The sequence below is a fragment of the Mobula birostris genome, chromosome 2, assembly GCF_030028105.1.
Source record: "Mobula birostris isolate sMobBir1 chromosome 2, sMobBir1.hap1, whole genome shotgun sequence".
NCBI lineage: Eukaryota > Metazoa > Chordata > Chondrichthyes > Myliobatiformes > Myliobatidae > Mobula > Mobula birostris.
The window spans coordinates 173,421,484-173,443,604 of record NC_092371.1 but is presented as its reverse complement, the minus strand read 5'-3'; the positions used below and the strand labels follow the sequence as shown (position 1 = coordinate 173,443,604).

The 22,121-nt window shown below is 45.4% G+C and overlaps 1 protein-coding gene across 4 annotated transcripts in view; it reads left to right on the top strand.

The window, feature by feature from the left end:
• Positions 1 to 367: 367 nt before the first annotated feature.
• Positions 368 to 22,121, top strand: part of fbxo9 (F-box protein 9) — a 121,610-nt gene continuing 99,856 nt past the window's right edge. For all 4 annotated transcript variants that reach the window (XM_072251117.1, XM_072251116.1, XM_072251115.1 and 1 more), the window contains exon 1: positions 368 to 629. In XM_072251117.1, coding sequence (XP_072107218.1) covers positions 627 to 629 — 3 coding nt within the window. In that variant the 5' untranslated portion in view covers positions 368 to 626. The remainder of the gene's footprint in view (positions 630 to 22,121) is intronic.

Sequence of the window (22,121 nt, the reverse complement as noted above, 5' to 3'; positions counted from 1 at the left end):
AATCAAAACTCTTAATTAGGACTCACGGCCGAAAATGTTAACTGTTTATTCCTCGCCATGGATGTTGTCTGACATGCCGAATTCCTCCAGCATTTTGTGCGTGTTGCTCAAGATTTCCAGCGTCCACAGAATCTCTTATATTAAAGATAAAATTTATACCCGCGTCCTTTAACATCTATTGGTTATGCCACCCGTCCATCAGGATCCTGTCCTCAATCCGCCCCATTGCTCGTCGGAGATCCGCAGCTCCTCCCTCTCATTGATGCAGCAGCAACGGTCAGGGGCCAGATTGGAGTTGTTCATACTGCGCATGTGTCTGAGTAGTTGGGGGGCGCGTCCGTGTGTGGTGTGTCGGCGGCGAGATGTGTACGCGCACGCGCAGTGTGCGGCCATCCCTCTGCCGAGAGTGTGTGTTGTCAGCAGCGGGTCTCGAAGCGTCGTTCGGCGAGTCAGTGGCCCGGCCTGTGTCCGCTCCCGTCCTCTGTTCCCCACCCGAAATGGCGGCCGTTTGGAGAGCCCGCAATGTTCTGGACTGCGTCGTTCGCTTCTCCGACCGAGAACTGCAATAATCTGGAACCGCGTCCGTGCACCCTGTTCGGCCCTGCGTACCTGCGCCTCAAGTCGGCATGGTAAGTGTATGGGGGGGGGGGGGGAAGAAGAGAGAGGGCCCGGGGTGGCAACGGTAGTAGTCGGCGATGTAATGTTTCCGTTTTTATTTGGAGAACTTGTTGGTTGCATTCTGCCATCAAACGCTTAACGTGCAGCATTTGAGGGGGCGGGGTTGTGATCACTTCAGTTGATGTGTATGAGGTTGTTTGTGTGCGGGTAGGCGTGCCTGTGTATATATGTGTATGCGCTTCGTTAATTCGTGCAAATGTACCGTAGAGAATATTTTCACTGGTTGCATCCCCGTTTGGTATCGAGGGGCTGCTGCACAGGATCGAAAAACAGAAGAATTTTGAAAACTCAGTCAGCTCTATCATGGGCACTAGCCGTCTCTTCTCTCCCCCCCCCCCCCATCGAGGACATCTTCCAAAGGCATTGCCTCGAAAAGACCGCATTCATCATCAAGGACCGCCAACACCCGAGACATGCCCTCGTATTGCTACCATCAAGGAAGAGTGCCTGAAGAAACGCCCTCAACGTTTCAGGAACAGCTTCTTCCCCTCCGCCATCAGATTTCAAGATGGACAATGAAACTATATACACTACCTCAATTTTTAATTTTTTTATTAGTTTATATATAGATATATTTCATTGTAATTTATAACTTTATGTATTGCAATGTACTGCCGCCGCAAAACAACAAATTTCATGGCATGTGCCAGTGGTATTTTAAACCTGATGCTGACGTGTGGGGTGTGGCTGTGTGTACAGAATACTTTGTGTTTATGTCCACACTTTGGCAGGTCACAAAAGCACGCAGGAGAGTTGCAGACATGACCTGAGTTTTAGAAGCATTGTTTCTGATCCATCTAGTCACTACTACAAGCTATGACCAACCACTCTGATTACTTCAGATTCACGTTTAATTATCACGTATATATCAAAACCTACAGTGAAATGGATCGTTTGCTTTAGTAACCAATTCAATTTTGTGATGGTTTGGGGCAGTCTGCACTTGCTACCAAAATGGACTTTTTATCTAATTATGTAATATTTTTAATCAAAAATTGCATGTTTACTTCTCTTGTAAATGCTGTGTATCTCATGCTTGCTGCCTGTGACACTGCTGTAATTTTCTCATTGCAAGTACAAGAGATTCAGCAGATGCTAAAAATCCAGAGCAACTCAGCATATCAGGCAGCAATAATGAAAAGGAATAAACAACAGACGTTTTGGGCTGAGGCCCTTCATCAGGACACTATTCATTTCATTGCATTTGCATGCTTAACAAACTTTGACTTTGTGGGTGTGTGGGGAGTGGTTGTTTGTGGAATTTGTGTGTTTATTTATATAATGAGTGCTGGAAATAATTTGAAAGCTCAGGTGGTCTACGGTTGGGTTGAATTGTTCCTACACTACCTCCCTCACTACCATTCAGAGCCCAAACAGTTCTTCCAAGTGAGGCGACACTTCACCTGCGAATCTTTTGGGAGTATCTGCCATATCCAGTGCTCCTGGTGTGGCCTCCAGTATATCGGTGAGATCCAAGGTAGATTAAGAGATCGCTTCACTGAGTACCTATGCTCCAACTGCCAGGAAAAGCAGGATCTCCCTGTAGCCACCCATTTCAATTCCATTTCCAATTTCCATTCTGACATGTCAGTCCATGGGCTCCACTGCTGCAATGAGGCCACACTCAGGTTGGAGGAGCAACACTTTGTATTCCAACTGGGTAGCCTCCATTCTGATGGCATGAAGATCAATTTCTCAAAATTTCGGTAATTGCTCCCTTCACCATTCCCATTCCTCTTTCCCCCTCTCACTTTATCTCCTTACCTGCCCATCACTTCCCTCTGGAGGTCCTCCCCCTTATCCAGCCTTTATCTCTTTCACCAATCAACTTCCCAGCTGTTTACTTCATCTTTCTCCCAGTTTCACCAATCACCTGCCATCTTGTACTTCTTCCTCCTCTCCCTTCTACCTTGTTCTGACTTCTCCCCTTCCTTTCCAGTCCTAATGAAGGGTCTCGGCCTGAAATTTTGACTGTTTACTCTTTTCCATAGATGCTGCTTGGCCTGCTGAGTTCCTCCAGCATTTTGTGTGTGTTACTTTGGATTTCCAGCATCTGCAGATTTTCTCACGTTTGTGATGCAACTATAGAATCAGTGTACATGCCAAATTACAACAATAATGATAGGAATCTCAGAAGCAGGTTTTCTGGTCCACTTCAGCTGATGTTTCATGAGTTTGTGTGTTTTTATGTGTGTGCATATAGGGAATATGTGTGGTGCTTGTTTGTGTATTTATATACTAAACGATTTGAGAATTTTGCCAAGGTACAAGCATACTGAAAAATCATGCAGGAAAACGGCAGTCTTGCCCTCCATGGAAAAAGCTACCAATGCAGTGGTGGATGTGGGTTACATTTCAACATTTAAGAGAAATTTGTATAGGTACATAGATGGGAGGAGTATGAAGGGTTATGGTCTGAGTACAGATTGATGGGACTTAATGTGTTAATACTTTGTAACGGACTTGATGGGATAAAGGGCCTATTTCTGTGCTGTAGTGTTCTATAAACTGAGTTTTGACATTTTGTGTTGGAATCGCCCCCTTCCTGTGTGGTCCATGTTGTCATTAATTTGGCAAACTGGAGAAAGCTGCAGATGTGATTGGCACTGTGGGCATGTGCAAACCATAAGCCTGTATTCAAAAGGAAGAGGTCTGTGGTGTTTGCTGATTCCATATGTTAAGATCTGTAGGAAGAATAGAATTCACAATTTGAGTGATTTATGTCTTGAACTTCAAAAAGTAAGAAAGAATTAACTCATATCTGAGCGAGATATAAATTTGAAAACTTGTCAATTTAGGGAGGTGATGATGAGCTGCAGGAGCTGTCTTGTCTCCCTTTCTCTTCACCATTTACACCTCGGGCTTCAACTACTGCATAGAGTCTTGTCATCTTCAGAAGTTTTCTGATGACTCTGCCATAGTTGGATGCATCAGCAGGGGAGATGAGACTGAGTACAGGGCTATGGTAGGAAACTTTGTCACATGATGTGAGCAGAATTATCTGCAGCTTAATGTGAAAAAGACTAAGGAGCTGGTGGTAGACCTGAGGAGAGCAAAGGTACCAGTGACCCCTGTTTCCATCCGGGGGTCAGTGTGGACATGGTGGAGGATTACAAATACCTGTGGATACGAATTGACAATAAACTGGACTGGTCAAAGAACACTGAGGCTGTCTACAAGAAGAGTCAGAGCTGTCTCTATTTCCTTAGGAGACTGAGGTCCTTTAACATCTGCCGGATGGTGCTGAGGATGTTCTACGAGTCTGTGGTGGCCAGTGCAATCGTGTTTGCTGTTGTGTGCTGGGGCAGCAGGCTGAGGGTAGCAGATGCCAACAGAATCAACAAACTCATTCGTAAGGCCAGTGATGTTGTGGGGATGGAACTGGACTCTGACGGTGGTGTCTGAAAAGAGGATGCTGTCCAAGTTGCATGCCATCTTGAACAATGTCTCCCATCCACTACATAATGTACTGGTTGGGCACAGGAGTACATTCAGCCGGAGACTCATTCCACCGAAATGCAACACAGAGCGTCATAGGAAGTCATTCCTGCCTGTGGCCATCAAACTTTACAGCTCCTCCCTTGGAGGGTCAGACACCCTGAGGCAATAGGCTGGTCCTGGACTTATTTCCTGGCATAATCTACATATTACTATTTAATTATTTATGGTTTTATTACTATTTAATTATTTATGGCACAACTGTAACGAAAACCAATTTCCTCCGGGATCAATAAAGTATGACTATGAGTATGTAAATTTCCATGTCAATGGAGAGAACACTGGGATTGGCGAGAACTCTATTGTAGTGACAAAATCCATTGTAAATAAGGATAGACATAGAAAACAAATGTGTTCCTTCAAATGATAAATTAAGTTATATCAAATCAATTGGAACCTCACTGTAGGTGCAAAACCAACTCTGTTTTAATAATATTATCTGAAAGGTATCTTACTGGGTTGATTATCAAGCACATCAATAAAATGTAATTGCAGTCAATTGTCAAATCTCAAGTGTTTCCACAACCTCTGGTACTCAATTTCAAGGACTGCAACTTATTCTCAGTATTATTTATTATATTTTTGTATTTTCACAGTTTGTCTTTTGTACATCAGTTCTTTATCAGACTTTGTGTAGCTATTCATTGATTCTATTGTATTTCTTTGTTCCAAATAAATGTATTGTGGATTAAACTAAAGGCTATGGATACCAATCCAGACATGTTGGCGTCAGAAGGAAAGGATGAAATCCGAAGGTGTGATGTTTGTATGTAACTTCAGAAGGAAGCATTGTCTGTAACTTTTTAAGAAGCGATTGCCTTTGTGTTTAGCATATAAATATCGAGCCCACATTTAGCTAGCAGACCTTTTGCGGAAAGCGTCTCCATCCGCTAAGATGCCTGCTGTACCTTGTTGTGTCGAATAAAGAAGCTGCTTTGTATCTGCCAGTGACTCTCTCTCCGGTAATTTCATCCACGCCACAACATGCTCCCACCATTTCATCATGGCTGATTTATCATCCCCCCCCCTCAACACCATTCTCCTGCCTTCTCCGGAGAACCTTTGATACCCTGATTAATCAAGAGCCATTTTAAATACACTCAATGACTTGGTTTCTGCAGCCACCCGTGGCAGTAACTTCCACGTGTTCATCACCCCTTGGTTAAGGAGATTCCTCCTCACCTCTGTTCTAAATTGACGCTCATCTACTTTGTTCTCTGGTCCTAGAATAGGACCACTACAGGAAACATCCTCTCCATATCCACTTCATCTAGGCCTTTCAGTCTTCAATAGGTTTCAGTGAGATTGCTCTCTCATTCTTCTAAATTCCAGTGAGTACAAGCCCAGAGCCATCAAATACTCCTCATTCGTTAACCTTTTTAATCCTAGAATTATTCTTGTGAACGTTCTCTGGCTCCTCTCCAACACTAGCACTTTTCTTAGATAAGGGGCAAGTGCAGTCTGACCAATGCCTTGTAAAGCCTCAGCATTATATCCTTGCTCTTGTATCCCGGTCCTCTTGAAATGAATGCTAACATTACATTTACCTTCCTCGCCACCAATTCAACCTGTAAGTTAACCTTTACGGAACCCTGCGCAAGGACTCCCGAGTCCTTTTGCACCTCACTTTTTCTCCCCATTTAAAAATAGTCGATGGCTTAATTCCTTCTTTCAAAATGCAAGACTATAAACTTCCCTACACAATATTCCATGTGCCACTTCTTTGCTCATTCTCCCAATCTCTCTAAATCCACTGCAAAACAAATGTACCCAAAATCTGTAGTGCTTGGGGAACAACTTAGAATTATTTCTGTAGTAGTTCACTTCTTTTAAAGATTTACTTTATTTGTCACATATACGTCAAAGCGAAGTGCGTTGCTTTGCATGAATAAACAACACTGTCCAAGAATATCCTCAGGGCAGCCCACAAGTGTCACCATGTTTCCGGTCCCACATAGTATGCTGACAGTTACTAATTCTAACCTGTAAATCTTTGAAGTGTGAGAGGAAACCGGAGCACTTGCCTCTGCTGTCACAATGAGGCCATGCTCAGGTTGGAGAAACAGAACCTTGTATTCTGTCTGGGTAGCCTCCAACCGGATGACATGAACATCGATTTCTCGAAATTCTGGTGATGGCTTCCCGCCCCCTCCTTGACCAGTCCCCATCACATTTTCCTTTTCTCACCTTATCTCCTTAACCTGCCTATTGCCTCCCTCTGATACTTCTTCCCCTTTTCTTTCTTCCATGGCCTTCTATCCCCACCTATTAGACTCCCCCTTCTCCAGCCCTGCATCTCTTTCACCAATCAACTTCCCAGATACTTACTTCATCCCTCCCCCTCCAGGTTTCACCTATCACCTTGTGTTTCTCTCTCTCCCCTCCCCCACCTTTAAATCTACTCATCAACTTTTTTCTCCAGTCCTGCTGAAGGGTCTCAGCCCTTTTTTTCCATAGATGCTGCCTGGCCTGAGTTGCTCCTGCATTTTTTTTTATTTCAAAATATACTTTATTCAAAAATAAATATATACAATAAACCATTCAATAACTTTTCATCCTTTACATACGTTTCCATTATAGTCAGTACATATCCGTATTTATAGCCACCCACGTGGCACTCCAGTAGTTCAGCTTACCATACCATTGTTGAGGGGTATACTCCCCGCCCACCGACCCCTCCCACTCCCACGGGTGGAGAAACCTATACTGTGGTCCTTCTCCACCGGGCCCTTGCAGTGGCTGCACCGAGTTTCAGTGCGTCCTTCAGCACGTACTCCTGCAGCCGAGAATGTGCCAGTCGGCAGCATTCTCCCACGGACATCTCCGTGTGCTGGTAGATCATCAAGTTTCGGGCAGACCAAAGAGCGTCTTTCACCGAGTTGATGATCTGCCAGCAGCACCGGATGTTGGTCTCCGTGTGCATCCCCGGGAACAGCCCGTAGATCAGAGAGTCCTCTGTTACACAGCTGCTGGGGATAAAACGTGACACTAGCCCGTCCATCCTCATCCACACCCTCTTTGCGAACTGGCAGTGTGCAAAGAGGTGGGTCACAGACTCCTCCTCACTGCAGTCCTCCCATGGGCAGTGGGGTGCGGAGACAACGTTCCGGGCGTACAAGAGGGCTCTGACTGGGAGGGCCCCTCTCACCGCCAGCCAGGCGAGGTCTTGGTGCCTGTTGGTGAGATCTGGCGATGAGGCATTTTGCCAGATGAACTGGACAGTCTGCTTAGGGAACCACCCCACTGTGTTCATCACGTCCTTCTCCTGCAGTGCCTGCAGGACACTTCGTGCCGACCACTGCCTGATGGCCCTGTGGTCAAAGGCGTTCTCCTGGAAGAACTTTGCTACGTAGGACAGGTATGCCAGCAACGACCAGCTGACTGGGGCATTGCGCAGGAGTGGGGCCAGACCCATCCTTCGTAGCCAGGGCGACAGGTAGAACCTGGGCACATAGTGGTACTTGGTGCCCTCATGCTTGGGTTCTACACACAACCTGATGCAGCCACATACGAAGCTGGCCATCAGGGTGAGGGCGACATTGGGGACGTTCTTGCCCCCGTTGTCCAGGGACTTGTGCATGACGGTCCGTCTCACCCGCTCCATCTTGGATCCCCAGACGAATCTGAAGACAGCCCGGGTGATTTCCGAGCTGTAGGAGCGGGGGACAGGCCAGACCTGCGCCAAGTACAGCAGCCCTGAGAGCACCTCACACCTGATGACCAGGTTCTTGCCTGTTATCGACAGGGAGCGCCCTCCCCACAGTCCCAGTTTCTGTTTCACCTTGGCAGTCCGCTCCTGCCAGTTCTTGTTGCACGCCTCAGCCCCTCCGAACCAGATCCCCAACACCTTCACGTGGTCAGACCTGATGGTGAAGGGGACGCTGGATCGGTCGGGCCAGTTGCCGAAGAGCATGGCTTCGCTCTTCGTGCGGTTGACCCTGGCCCCCGGCGCTAGCTCAAACTGTTCGCAGGTGCCAATCAACCTGCGAACTGACCTCGGATCAGAGCAGAAGACGGCGACGTCATCCATGTCCAGGGAGGTATTTTCTTGGATCCCTCCACTGCCTGGCAGCGTCACCCCTCTTATGCCCTCATCCCTCCTGATGGCTTCCGCAGAGGGTTCTATGCAGCAGACAAACAAGAGAGGGGAGAGGGGACAGCCCTGCCTGACTCCAGACCTGATGGGGAAGCTGTCTGTTTCCCACCCGTTGACCTGGACTGCACTACGGATGTCTGTGTAGAGCAGTCTAATCCAATTCCGGATTCCCTCCCCAAATCCCATTTTGGAGAGCACGTCCGCCATGTACGTGTGCGATATCCTGTCGAAGGCTTTCTCTTGGTCCAAGCTGACCAGGCAGGCGTCCACCCCCCTGTCCTGCACGTAGGCGATAGTGTCCCTCAGCAGCGCGAGGCTGTCTGAGATCTTCCTGCCCGGTACAGCACAGGTTTGATCTGGGTGGATCACCTGTCCCAGAGCAGACTTGGCTCTGTTGGCGATCGCCTTGGACAGGATCTTGTAATCCACATTCAGGAGAGAGATGGGTCTCCAATTTCTAATGCCCTCCCTTTCCCCCTTCTGCTTGTAGATGAGGTTGATGATGCCCTTCCTCATGGACTCAGACATACTGCCGGCCAGAAGCATAGCGTTGTACACTTCCAGCAGGTCTGGGCCCATCCAGTTCCACAGAGCCGAGTACAACTCAGCTGGTAAGCCGTCGCTTCCGGGAGTCTTACCCGACCCAAAGGAACGGATGGAGCCTGTCAGCTCGTCCAGGGTCAGTGGCTGATCCAGACTCTCCCGCTTGCCGTCGTCTAAGACCTGCGTGATAGATGACAGGAAGTTGCGGGTGGCTGTGGATTCTGTGGCCTTTTTGTCGTACAGACCGGCATAGAAGGACTTGCAGATCCTCAGTATGTCAGTCTGCGAGGACGCAACTGAGCCGTCCTCTTCCTTAAGGTTGTGGATCACAGAGCTCCCCCTGTGCACCTTTTGGAAGAAGAAGCGTGAGCACGTCTCGTCCTGCTCCACGGTTTGGACCCTTGATCGGAAGATGATCTTGGAGGATTCGGCGGCGAGGTGCAGGGCTTACCGGCCCTTCACCTCTCGCAATTCCTCCCTGACATCCACCCCCTTCGACTGCAGAAGGAGAAGTTGCTGCAACTCTGTCTGGAGTTTACGCAGTTCCCTCTGCTCCTGCCTTGCCTTCTGGATACCCTTGCGGATGAAGAACCTCTTAATGTTCTCCTTGGTGGCTTCCCACCAGTGAACCGGGGAAACAAAGAAGGCTTTCAAGGTTCTCCAACCTGTGTACTCCCTCTCCAGTTCCTCGATGTTCTCTGGGGTCAGCAGCTTTACGTTCAGCTTCCAAGTTCCCCTGCCTGCCTTCTGGTCCTCCTGCATTTTGTGTATAATGCAGTGGCATTTGAGTTGACAAAACAGTTCCACTGACCTACCTTTTGAACACTAAGGAATGTTCAGTCACCTTTGGGATAAAGTAGTTCACTAAAAATGTTTGAGCACAGAATGCAGACACCCAAGAATAGTGGTTTAAGGGCTGAGTGCACAAGTATCCCCATTACTGAAAGACAAAACAAATCTGAGTCGTGCCGGTTGTGAAGCACCTTGATGCATATCAAAATAATGCAAAATAACTCAGCTAAAGGTATCTGATGCTTGGCTTGATGTAGGCTAATTTACATACCCTATTGTCTTAATGTGGTACAAACGCAAATGCTTCATCATGTCAGTTTAAAGTCGAATTTATTATCATATGCACAGGTGCGATGAAAAACTTGCAGAAACATCACAGGCATATAACATCAGATAAGTAGCATTCACAAGAAAAACAAACAATTTTTGCAAGAAGGGACAGTTATAACAAAACCACAGTATTTCAGTGCAAAGTGATCAGTGGTCAGAGCATTGCTAAACTATAGTGATTCGATTTTTGTGGTTGGTTCAAGAACAGAAGTAGCTGTTCTTTAACCATAGCTCTGAATAATCTGTCCTCTGTAGACAGTACAGTTTGCTTACAGTGCTGTTGTAAACAATTAGTTATGACTGTGGCTACGCACAACTCCGATGCCATGGTCGAATTTGCCGATGACACCACTGTCGTAGGCTTAATCAAAGGTGGTGACAAATCAACATGTAGAAGAGCATGATTGAAAATCTGGCCAAGTGGTGCCATAACAACCTCTTATTCAATATCAGCAAAACCAAGGAGCTGATTATTGACTTCAGGAGGATGAAACCAGAGGTTCATGAGTCACTCATCAGAAAAACAGCATTGAAGAGGGTCAGCAACTTTAAATTCCTCAGTGTTAACATCTCGGTGGGCCCTGGACACAATTACAATTACAGTATTGAGAATATGAGTTGTAAATCCTTGAAAGTGAATCTAGAATTGTAGACTGGTTCTTGTTTGAATTGATGCCTGTTATATTCATATAATTCCATAACTCCTGAATCCCAAATGATTAGAAGTTTTGTGTGTTCTTTCCTTTCATTTCCTGATTTACAACTATATTCTGCATGTTTAGTTGTGTGGGTGCATAGTTCGCACCTGAGTGGCTAGTTAGTTCATGCTTTTGCTGAATAACAACTGTGCCATGTTTCTTGGTAACATATGTTTAGATTGCTACCTCTGATATCAACAAATTGCCTTCAATAAGTTGACCATGGAAAAAAAAATTCTACTGTTTCCTTTTGAATTACAAATTGCTACGGACATATACACCCAGAGTAATAATGCCATAAAAGTTAACTTTCTGCAGCATTACCACATTGGTAGTCGTGCCATCAGTCGAGTATATGATGGTCTTCTAATGGGTTATTCCCTCAATAAAAAACACCTGTGTGTCACTTTGTTTAACATGGGGAGGCTGATGCATGGGCAGGCACCACATGGTCCTTGACAGATTGGGATCAGGCTCCAGTGGCATGGAAGACAACTGGGGACGCTTCACTGCTGCAGCCTTCCTCTGGTTGTGATGTGTCATCATCTTCTGCCAGCTCCATCATTGAAATCTTAGTTGGGTCCCTCTTTGTCTGGAACATTCCCCTGCCTAGACCTTGCTGCCATAATTGACCACACCAGAAGCTAAGCTGCAGATGTCATTGCTCTTAGGATCTTAAAGCATGACAAGGTGACAATTCTCAGAGATTAGCACAGTACATTGCAAGCATTGCATAATTTATGTAAACTTAAACATAAATTATGCATACACAACATAATAAAAAAGCATAATTGAGGGTAATATAGTCCGAGGCAGAATTAGAAATTTTTTTAGGATGATTAAATAACTTGATAAGAGTGGGAAAAGAAGCTGTTTTTTAAGTTAGGAATCAGGTGCTACCACTTCAGCAGATTTGTGAGCTGAGCTGTATATCTCGAGATTTCTGTTTATTTGGAGGATAATTAGGTGCCTCAGTAGCAGAGCGGTTAGAATGATGCTATTACAGCTTGGGTGGCAGAGTAAGGAGTTTGTACGTCCTCCCCGAGAACACGTGTGTTTCCTCCTGCAGTGCAAAGACATACCGGGTGGTAGGATTATTGGTCATTGTAAATTGTCATATTGTTAGACCAGTATTAAATCGTTGGGATGAATTGAATTGACTTCTTACATCCCTCACATACATGAGGTGTAAAAAACCTTTGTGTTACATCTCTGTCTAAATGTGCGATCATAGTAATTTATAATAAATAGAACAGTCAATGTAACATAGAAATACACTCAAATCAGCACGAGTTAATCAGTCTGGTGGCCTGGTGGAAGAAACTGTCCCAGAGCCTGTTGGTCCTGGCTTTTATGCTGCGATACCGTTTACTATATGGTAGCAGTTGGAATAGATTGTGGTTGGGGTGACTCAGGTTCCCAATAATCGGCTCTTTTTTCACACTTGCCCTTGCAAATGTCCTGAATCATGGGAAGTTCACAACTACAGATGCACTGGGCTGTCCGCACCACTCTCTGCAGAATCCTGCGATTAAGGGAGTTACAGTTCCCATATCAGGCAGTGATGCAGCCAGTCTGGACGCTCTCAATTGTGGCCCTGCAGAAAGTTCTTAGGATTTGGGGGCCCATACCAAACTTCCTCAACCATCTGAGGTGAAAGAGGTGTTGTTGTGCCTTTTTCACCACACAGCTTGTTATGTACAGTCCACACAAGTTCCTCGATGATGTGGATGCCAAGGAACGTAAAGCTGTTTACCCTCTCAACCCCAGATCCATTGATGTCAATAGGGGTTAGCCCGTCTCCATTCCTCCTGTAATCCACAATCAGCTCCTTTGTTTATGCAACATTGAGGGAGAGGTTATTTTCTTGACATCACTGGACTACTTCCTTCAATGCCTTTCAATTTTCTGTGTCCCAGCAATTCCTGAGGATGGTGGATGGTCATAGGGCCAAAAAGGCCTGTTCTATGCTCTTCGCTCAGACTTATTCACGATTTGTTCAAATGTGAATCTGAATCTTCCATAGGTGCTTCCGATTCCCTTAGTGCAATCTAACATACAAATGTTTCATTATAAGTCTCTTCAACACAGATGTACTTTGGTAGTCATTGGCCGCAGGTGTACAGAATTTAAGAGTTTCTTTACAAATATTTAGCTTCTCATACTTGGATTATTCAAGGCTCATTCTATTTATTTAGAACTTGCTAAAAGTTAATAGAAATGTACTTTGAAATTGATATCCTTCAATGCCTTTCAATTTTCTGCATCCCAACAATTCCTGAGGAGGATGGGTGAGGTTGAGCCTTTTCCAACTTTTGTCAAGCTCTGTTGTATTTGGCTGTGTTTCTCTTTCACCCATTGTAAGGCAGTCACAACTGTGGTTCCGGTACCGCAGTGCAGCATTTACAGTCCTTGGGTCATACCGAGTTCACCTCTACTGTTCTCCATTTCTGTTCCAATTTGGAGGTTTCCAGTGCCAGCAGTTCTGTCCATGGTCATTGGGAATCTCAAGGCTGTCCCCTTGGCATTGTCAGGAGGAAAGCTGTGATGGCATAGCTGAAATTGAGCCCCTGCAATACCATGGCAAAGATTTAAGAAAGCTAAAGATTAACTTTATTTGTCGCACATACATCAAAACATAGAGTGAAGTGCATCATTTGTATCAATGACCAACACAGTCTGAGGATCTTGATATCAATGACAAATACAGTGCAAGAAGACATTAGACTGTAGAGAGTGAAAGAGAGTTTAAAAGAAACGAGCAGGTGCAGTCAACACATTCTGTACGCTGCAAATAATGCATTTCACTGCATGTTTCGATGCACGTGTGACAAGCTAATCTTTAATGTTTAGGTGGGCATGTAGATATTGTGCTGAAGGTGTTGACAGAGCATATACAGTGGTGCTCGAAAGTCTGTGAATCCTGTAGAATTTTCTCTATTTCTGCATATACATGACCTAAAATGAATCAGAATCAGATTTATTATCACTGGCATGGAATGTGAAAGTTGTTAACTTAGTGCCAGCAGTTCAATGCAATACATAATATAGAAGAAAAAAATAAAATAATACTAAATAAATCTTATTCACTATACTTTATACAGTATACGTATATTGAATAGATTCAAAATCATGCAGAAAACAGAAACACTATATATTTTTTAAAAAGTGAGGTAGTATCTAAAGATTCAATGTCCATTTAGGAATCGGATGGCAGAGGGGAAGAAGCTGTTCCTGAATCGCTGAGTGTGTGCCTTTAGGCTTCTGTACCTCCTACCTTATGGTAACAGTGAGAAAAGGGCATGCCCTGGGTGCTGGAGTCCTTAATAGTGGACGCTGCCTTTCTGAGAAACTGCTCCCTAAAGATGTCCTGGGCACTTTGTAGGCCAGTACCCAAGGTGGAGCCGACTAAATTTACAATCCTCTGCAGCTTCTTTCAGTCCTGTGCAGCAGCACCCCGCCCCCATACCAGACAGTGATGCAGCCCGTCAGAGTGCTCTCTGTGGTACATCTATAGAAGTTTTTGAGTGTACTTGTTGATACACCAATCTCTTCAAACTCCTAATAAAGTATAGCCACTGTCTTGCCTTCTTTATAACTACATTGGTATGTTGGGGCCAAGTTAGATCCTCAGAGATCTTGACACCCAAGAATTTGAAACTGTTCACTCTCTCCACTTCTGATCCCTCTGAGGATTGGTATGTGTTCCTTTGTCTTATCCTTCTGGATTAAAATCAGATCCTCACATAAGTCCTAAAACTAAATAAAGAAAACCTAATTAAATAAATAACACAAAAATATTATATTTGCTTGTTTATTCATTGAGAAAAATAATCCAATATTACCTGTATTTGTAGGAAAAAGTATGCAAACCTTTGCTTTCGGTAACTGGTGTAACCCCCCTGTACAGCAATAACTTCAACCAAACATTTCCGGTAACCATTGATCAGTCCTGCACACTGGCTTGGAGGAATTTTAAGCCATTCCTCCTTACAAAACTGCTATAACTCTGGGATGTTGGTGGCTTCTTTGCATTAACTGCTTGCTTCTGGCCCTTCCACAATATTTCTCTAGGATTAAGGTCAGGACTTGGACCCAGCCATTCTAAAACACAAATTTTCTTCTTTTTAAACCATTCTGTTATTGATTTACTCTTGTCTTTCAGATCATTGTCTTGTTGCATTATCCAACTTCCATTCACCTTCATGTGATGGACTGCTACCCTGTAAAATGTCTTGAAACTGATGAATTCATTGTTCCCTCAACAATTGAAACTGTCCAGGGCCTGAGGCATCAAAGCAACCCCAAACCATGATGCTCCTTCTACCATGCTTCACAGTTGGGATGAGATTTTGGTGTTGGTGTGCAGTGCCCTTTTTCCTCCAAACTTAGCAATGTGCATTTCTGCCAAAAAGTTCAACTTTTGTCTCATCTGTCCACGGAACATTGTTTCAGAGGCATTGTAAAACATCCAGGTGGTCTTTTGCAAACTTGAGATGTTCAGCAATGTGTTTTTTTGGAGAGTAGTGGTTGTTACCTCTGGTGTCCTTCCATGACAACATTATCTTTCAGTGTTTTTTTTAATATAGTGGACACACGAACAGAGACTTTAGCAAGTTCAAGAGACTTCTGCAGCTCTTTTGCTGTTACCCTTGGGTTCTTTTTCACATCCTTCAGCATAGTACATTATGCGCTTGGTGTGATCTTTACAGGATGCCCACTCCTGGGAAGAGTTGCAGCAGTACTGAGTTTCCTCCATTTGTAGACTATTTCCTTTACTGTGCACTGATGAACACTGAGATCTTTAGAAATGCTTTTGTAGCCTTTTCCAGCCTAATGTACCTCTACAATTCTTCTAAAGTCCCCCGAAAAAATGTTTTGATCGAGGCATGATGTACATAAACAGATCATTCTTGAGAAGAGCAGTTTGTCAATAATCTGACTCTGTGTGTCTTTTCTTCATAGGGCAGGGCATCTCTACAATCCACACCTCCAATCAATGTTGTAGACATTATCCCAGAGGTTCACACGCTTTCTCCAGCAAATGCATGTAATATTGGATCTTTTTTCCAATAAATAAATAATGCTTTGTGTTGTTTATTTAATTGGATTCTCTTTATCGAGTTTTATGACTTGCGTGAAGATCTGATTACATTTAGAAATTGAGAAAATTCTACAGGGTTCAACAGGGAATTTAGTTATTCCAGTTGTTTTGAAACCCGAGTTTCACACAATCTGAGAAGACTATAAGTTTTATGTCCTTTGTTGTAAAAGCTGTAAATCTGTTTTTGTAACTACAAATGTAAATGCAAATTCAATAATTCCAGCACAAAAATCTAGCTGCAATACAGAGAGAATTCTGCACTACTGGGGGGGGGGAGAGATCGTTTAGATCAGTGTTTAAATCAAGACCTGGCTGTTCTCTCAAGTGCCTGTAATTTTTTTTTAAGGATTTTTTTTTTTCATTTTTGCAGGTTGTAGAAGTTCCCTGCTATTTCATGTAATGTCCCTCACTGAGTGTTTGTTTCTAAAATAAGTTGTTATTTGGTTGCCATCATCACATGGCTGTGAGAGCTTGTGTATAAATAGATTCACAAACACGACGAGTTCTGCAGATGCTGGAAATTCAAGCACCACACATCAAAGTTGCTGGTGAACGCAGCAGGCCAGGCAGCATCTCTAGGAAGAGGTACAGTCGACGTTTTGGGCCGAGACCCTTCGTCAGGACTAACTGAAGGAAGAGCTAGTAGGAGATCTGAAAGGGGGAGGGGGAGATTTAAAATGATAGGAGAAGACAGGAGGGGGAGGGATGCTATCTGGACTATTCCTCTTCTCACCCTGTCTCTTGCAAAAATGCCATCCCCTTCTCGCAATTCCTCCATCTCCGCCGCATCTGCTCTCAGGATGAGGCTTTTCATTCCAGAACGAGGGGGATGTCCTTTTTTAAAGAAAGGGGCTTCCCTTCCTCCACCATCAACTCTGCTCTCAAATGCATCTCCCCCATTTCACGCACATCTGCTCTCACTCCATCCTCCCACCACCCCACTAGGAATAGGGTTCCCCTGGTCCTCACCTACCACCCCACCAGCCTCTGGGTCCAACATATTATACTCCATAACTTCTGCCACCTCCAACGGGATCCCACCACTAAGCACATCTTTCCCTCCCCCCCCCCCCCCTGCTTTGCGCAGGGATCGCTCCCTACCCGACTCCCTTGTCAATTCGTCCCCCCCATCCCTCCCCACTGATCTCCCTCCTGGCACTTAGACTTTTAAGTGGAACAAGTGCTACACATGCCCTTACACTTCCTCGCTTACCACCATTCAGGGCCCCAGACAGTCCTTTCAGGTGAGGTGACACTTCACTCATGAGTCGGCTGGGGTGATATACTGCGTCAGGTGCTCCCAATGTGGCCTTCTATATATTGGTGAGACCTGACGCAGACTGGGAGATTGTTTTGCTGAACACCTACCGCTCTGTCCGCCAGAGAAAGCAGGATCTCCCAGTGGCCGCACATTTTAATTCCACAATCCCATTCCCATTCTGATATGTCTATCCACGGCCTCCTCTACTGTAAAGATGAAGCCGTACTCAGGTTGGAGGAATCAACATTGACTTCTCTAACTTCCGCTAATGCCCCACCTCCCCCTCGTACCCCATCCGTTATTTATTTCTATACACACATTCTTTCTTTTTTCTTTCTCTCCCTCTCTCCCTCTCTCCCTCTCTCCCTCTCTCCCTCTCTCCCTCTCTCCCTCTCTCCTCTCTCCCTCTCTCCCTCTCTCCCTCTCTCCCTCTCTCCCTCTCTCCCTCTCTCCCTCTCTCCTCTCTCCTCTCTCCCTCTCTCCCTCTCTCCCTCTCTCCCTCTCTCCCCTCTCTCCCTCTCTCCCTCTCTCCCTCTCTCCCTCTCTCCCTCTCTCCCTCTCTCCCTCTCTCCCTCTCTCCCTCTCTCCCTCTCTCCCTCTCTCCTCTCTCCCTCTCTCCCTCTCTCCTCTCTCCCTCTCTCCCTCGTCTCCCTCTCTCCCTCTCTCTCCCTCTCTCCCTCTCTCCCTCTCTCCCTCTCTCCCTCTCTCCTCTCACTATACCCCTTGCCCATCCCCTGGGTTTTTCCTCCCCTCCCCCTTTTCCTTCTCCTGGACCTCCTGTCCCATGATTCTCTCATATTCCTTTTGCCAATCACCCCGTCCAGCTCTTGGCTCCATCCCTCCCCCTCCTGTCTCCTATCATTTTGGATCTCCCCCTCCCTCTCTCGCTTTCAATTCTCTTACTAGCTCTTCCTTCAGTTAGTCCTGACGAAAGGTCTCGGCCCAAAACGTCGACTGTACCTCTTCCTAGAGATGCTGCCTGGCCTGCTGCATTCACCAGCAACTTTGATGTGTGGTGTATAAATAGGTTGCTGCATTTCTTGTGTTCCAACAGTGACATCATGTCAGAAGTTTTCCATTAACTGTAAGTCAGTCTGTGTACCTGAAATATGTAATTATAATGGTGTAACTCAGTTTTCTCCCCCAACAGTGAAGCAGAATTTGGGTGTCTTAGGTTATTTATTAATGTAGTCGAAACCATAACTGTTAATGAGAACAGCCATTTCTGTTTTCTACTGTTCTGTGAGATCAATCCTATACAGTGATTTTGGTGATGATTTTCATGGCAGGATTTTTGTCCTTTTTAAATCTGATTTAACATCAGGTTTAAGAAGTGCCACAAAGTTAGGTCATTCAAATGTTTACTAAAGCCAGTCAGGTCACAGCAACACACAAAATGCTGGAGGAACTCAGCAGGTCAGGCAGCATCTATGAAAATTAATAAACAATTGGCTTTTCAGTCTGAGGCCTTTCATCAGGACTGGAGAGGAAGGTGGAGGGGGAGGAGTACAAGCTGGAAGGTGATAGGTGAAGCCAGGTGTGTGGGGAGAGGGGGTGAAGAAAGAAGGCTGGAATCTGACAGTGGATCATTGAGAAAGGAAAGGAGGAGGTACTCCAGAGGAGGTGAAAGACAGGTGAAGAGAAGAGGTAAGAGAGGTGTCAGTGGGGAATTGAGGGAGAGGGGATGGGAGAAAATTACCGGATGTTGGAGAAATTAATGTTCTTGCCATTAGGGTTGAAGACTACCCAAACAGGATATGAGATGATACTCCAACATGAGAGTGGTTTCATCGTAGCAGTGGAGGAGGCCGTGAACTGACATGTCGGAATGGGGATTAGAATTAAAATAGTTACTGGGAAATTCTGATTTTTGTGGTTAGTAATAGCTCACCTTGGGTCTCAAACTAATAGCAAGAGTTAGTCATCAGGATTGTCTGTTTTTAGACAAAATAAAGGTATGATTCCTTAAAATCAATGCTCTCTCAAAGGAAGAGATGGAGAACAGGATTCATTCATGGACCTCATGATCACAAACTAGGAAGAGATCAGTGCCAGGTTCATCTTGTTGACTAAGGTCACAACTGTATAGATCATACAGGTACCTGGTAACCTTTCAAAAATAAATGCTTTCATATAAACACAATTGAAATCAAAAATTTAGGAAGTCAGTTTTACAAATGATCCAAACTTAAAATGATAGCAGCTCCACATAAGTTTGTCAAAAAAGGGTCAGATGAAATAAATCAGTGGAATATTACTTTTGCTTGAACTTTGTTTCCTTTATATAACAGTATAATATTTTGTGTCTGGCAACACTTCACAGCATCTTTGAAAAGGTTTAGTTTGTATACAAAGAACAGAACATCCTGTTCAGATTATGAAACCCACTGGCTGCAGCCTCTTTTTTTTAAGTGACAGATGACTGGACAAAATGGTTAATTTAAACGCACAGTAAAATGCTTGGGCTATATTCAGGGGTGCACCTAGCGCAGTGGTTAGCATGATCCTACTACAGCATTAGCAACCTGTAAGGAGTTTCTGTCTTCAACCCGTGACCACGTGGGTGGTCAGGTACTACAGCCTTCTCCCACATTCTTTCAAAGGCATCTCCTGGAGACTGGAGACATATTTGAACACAATGAGCTACAATGTCAGCCTCTGACCCAAGCAACATCAATTGATGAGCTCTGGAAGTCTGGTCTGAATGTGTTGCATCAATTGCAGCATCATGATGCTCAAGCAAAACCATGATCACCATAGCTGCAGCAAGAGCGTGTGCCAGAACTGAAGCGGCAAGAATGAGAGCAGAGCATGGTACGCATAAAATTGAAAGCTCTTGTAGAAGCTACATTAAGTCCACTCAAGGAGGAGCACAAAACTGAGGCTGCCTAAGCAGAATCAACAGTTTGAAGCAACAGTTGACTTAGGCAGTGGTGGTCATTTCTCTGGAAAGGTGACTGAAGAGCTGACCAACACACATCAAAGTTGCTGGTGAATGCAGCAGGCGAAGCAGCATCTGTAGGAAGAGGTGCAGTCAACGTTTCAGGCCGAGACCCTTCGTCAGGACTAACTGAAGGAAGAGTGAGTAAGGGATTTGAAAGTTGGAGGGGGAGATCCAAAATGATAGGAGAAAACAGGAGGGGGAGGGATAGAGCCAAGAGCCGGACAGGTGATAGGCAAAAGGGGATACGAGAGGATCATGGGACAGGAGGTCTGGGAAGAAAGACAAGTGGGGGGGGAACCCAGAGGATGGGCAAGAGGTATATTCAGAGGGACAGAGGAAGAAAAAGGAGAGTGTGAGAAAGAATGTGTGCATAAAAATGAGTAACAGATGGGGTACGAGGGGGAGGTGGGGCCTTAGCAGAAGTTAGAGAAGTCAATGTTCATGCCATCAGGTTGGAGGCTACCCAGACGGAATATAAGGTGTTGTTGTTCCAACCTGAGTGTGGCTTCATCTTTACAGTAGAGGAGGCAGTGGATAGACATGTCAGAATGGGAATGGGATGTGGAATGTGTGGCCACTGGGAGATCCTACTTTCTCTGGCGGACAGAGTGTAGATGTTCAGCAAAGCGGTCTCCCAGTCTGCGTCGGGCCTCGCCAATATATAAAAGGCCACATCGGGAGCACCGGACGCAGTATATCACCCCAGTCGACTCACAGGTGAAGTGTTGCCTCACCTGGAAGGACTGTTTGGGGCCCTGAATGGTGGTAAGGGAGGAAGTGTAAGGGCATGTGTAGCACTTGTTCCGCTTACACGGATAAGTGCCAGGAGGGAGATCAGTGGGGAGGGATGGGGGGATGAATGGACAAGGGAGTTGTGTAGGGAGCAATCCCTGCGGAATGCAGAGAGAGGCGGGGAGGGAAAGATGTGCTCAGTGGTGGGATCCCGTTGGAAGTGGCGGAAGTTACGGAGAATAATATGTTGGACCCGGAGGCTGGTGGGGTGGTAGGTGAGGACCAGGGGAACCCTATTCCTAGTGGGGTGGCGGGAGGATGGAGTGAGAGCAGATGTACGTGAAATGGGGGAGATGCGTTTAAGAGCAGAGTTGATAGTGGAGGAAGGGAAGCCCCTTTCTTTAAAAAAGGAAGACATCTCCCTCGTCCTAGAATGAAAAGCCTCATCCTGAGAGCAGATGCGGCGGAGACGGAGGAATTGCGAGAAGGGGATGGCGTTTTTGCAAGAGACAGGGTGAGAAGAGGAATAGTCCAGATAGCTGTGAGAGTCAGTAGGCTTATAGTAGACATCAGTGGATAAGCTGTCTCCAGAGACAGAGACAGAAAGATCTAGAAGGGGGGGGAGGTGTCTTCCTACAGATGCTGCTTGGCCTGCTGCGTTCACCAGCAACTTTGATGTGTGTTGCTTGAATTTCCAGCATCTGCAGAATTCCTGTTGAAGAGCTGACCATTTGTGTAAGCCCTCGAACATAGAACAGTGGATTACCTCCCATGTGGAACTTTCTCAAACACCTTACTAAAATCCATATAGACAATATCCACTGTCATACCCTCATTAATCTGTCTCATCATCCTGTCAAAAAACTCAAACAAGTTGGTAAGGTATCTCCCTAATTAGACCATGAGTTTCTGAATTCTCATATAGCCTATTCCTAAAAATTTTCTCCAGTAATTTCCCTACAGCTGACATGAGACTCACCTGTCTAGTTTCCAGTATTTTCTCTTGTTCCCTTAAATACAGGTACAACATTAGCCACTCACCAGTCCTCCAGGACCTCACCTGGGGCTAGAGGGGGCATGAAGATACTGGTCAAGGGCCCAGCAGTCTAGTCTCTTCCCTCCTTCAATAACCTGGGGTAGATCCCATCGGGCCTTGGGGGCGTTCACCTTAATACTCATAACGAAGCCCAACACTTCCTCCTACTTGACCTCTAACATATTTATACACTCAGCACTGATCTCCTGGGTCCTCCATATCCTGTTCCTTGGTAAATATGGAAGCAGAGTACTCATTAAGTACCTCACTAGCATTCTTTGCATCCAAGCAAATGCCGTTTCCCTGCCCCCCCCACCGCTTATTCTTGAGTGGTCCCACCCTCTTCCTAGTTACCCTCCTGCTCTAGATATATTGTGATGGGGTTCTGAATTACCCCTATGAACTGTGC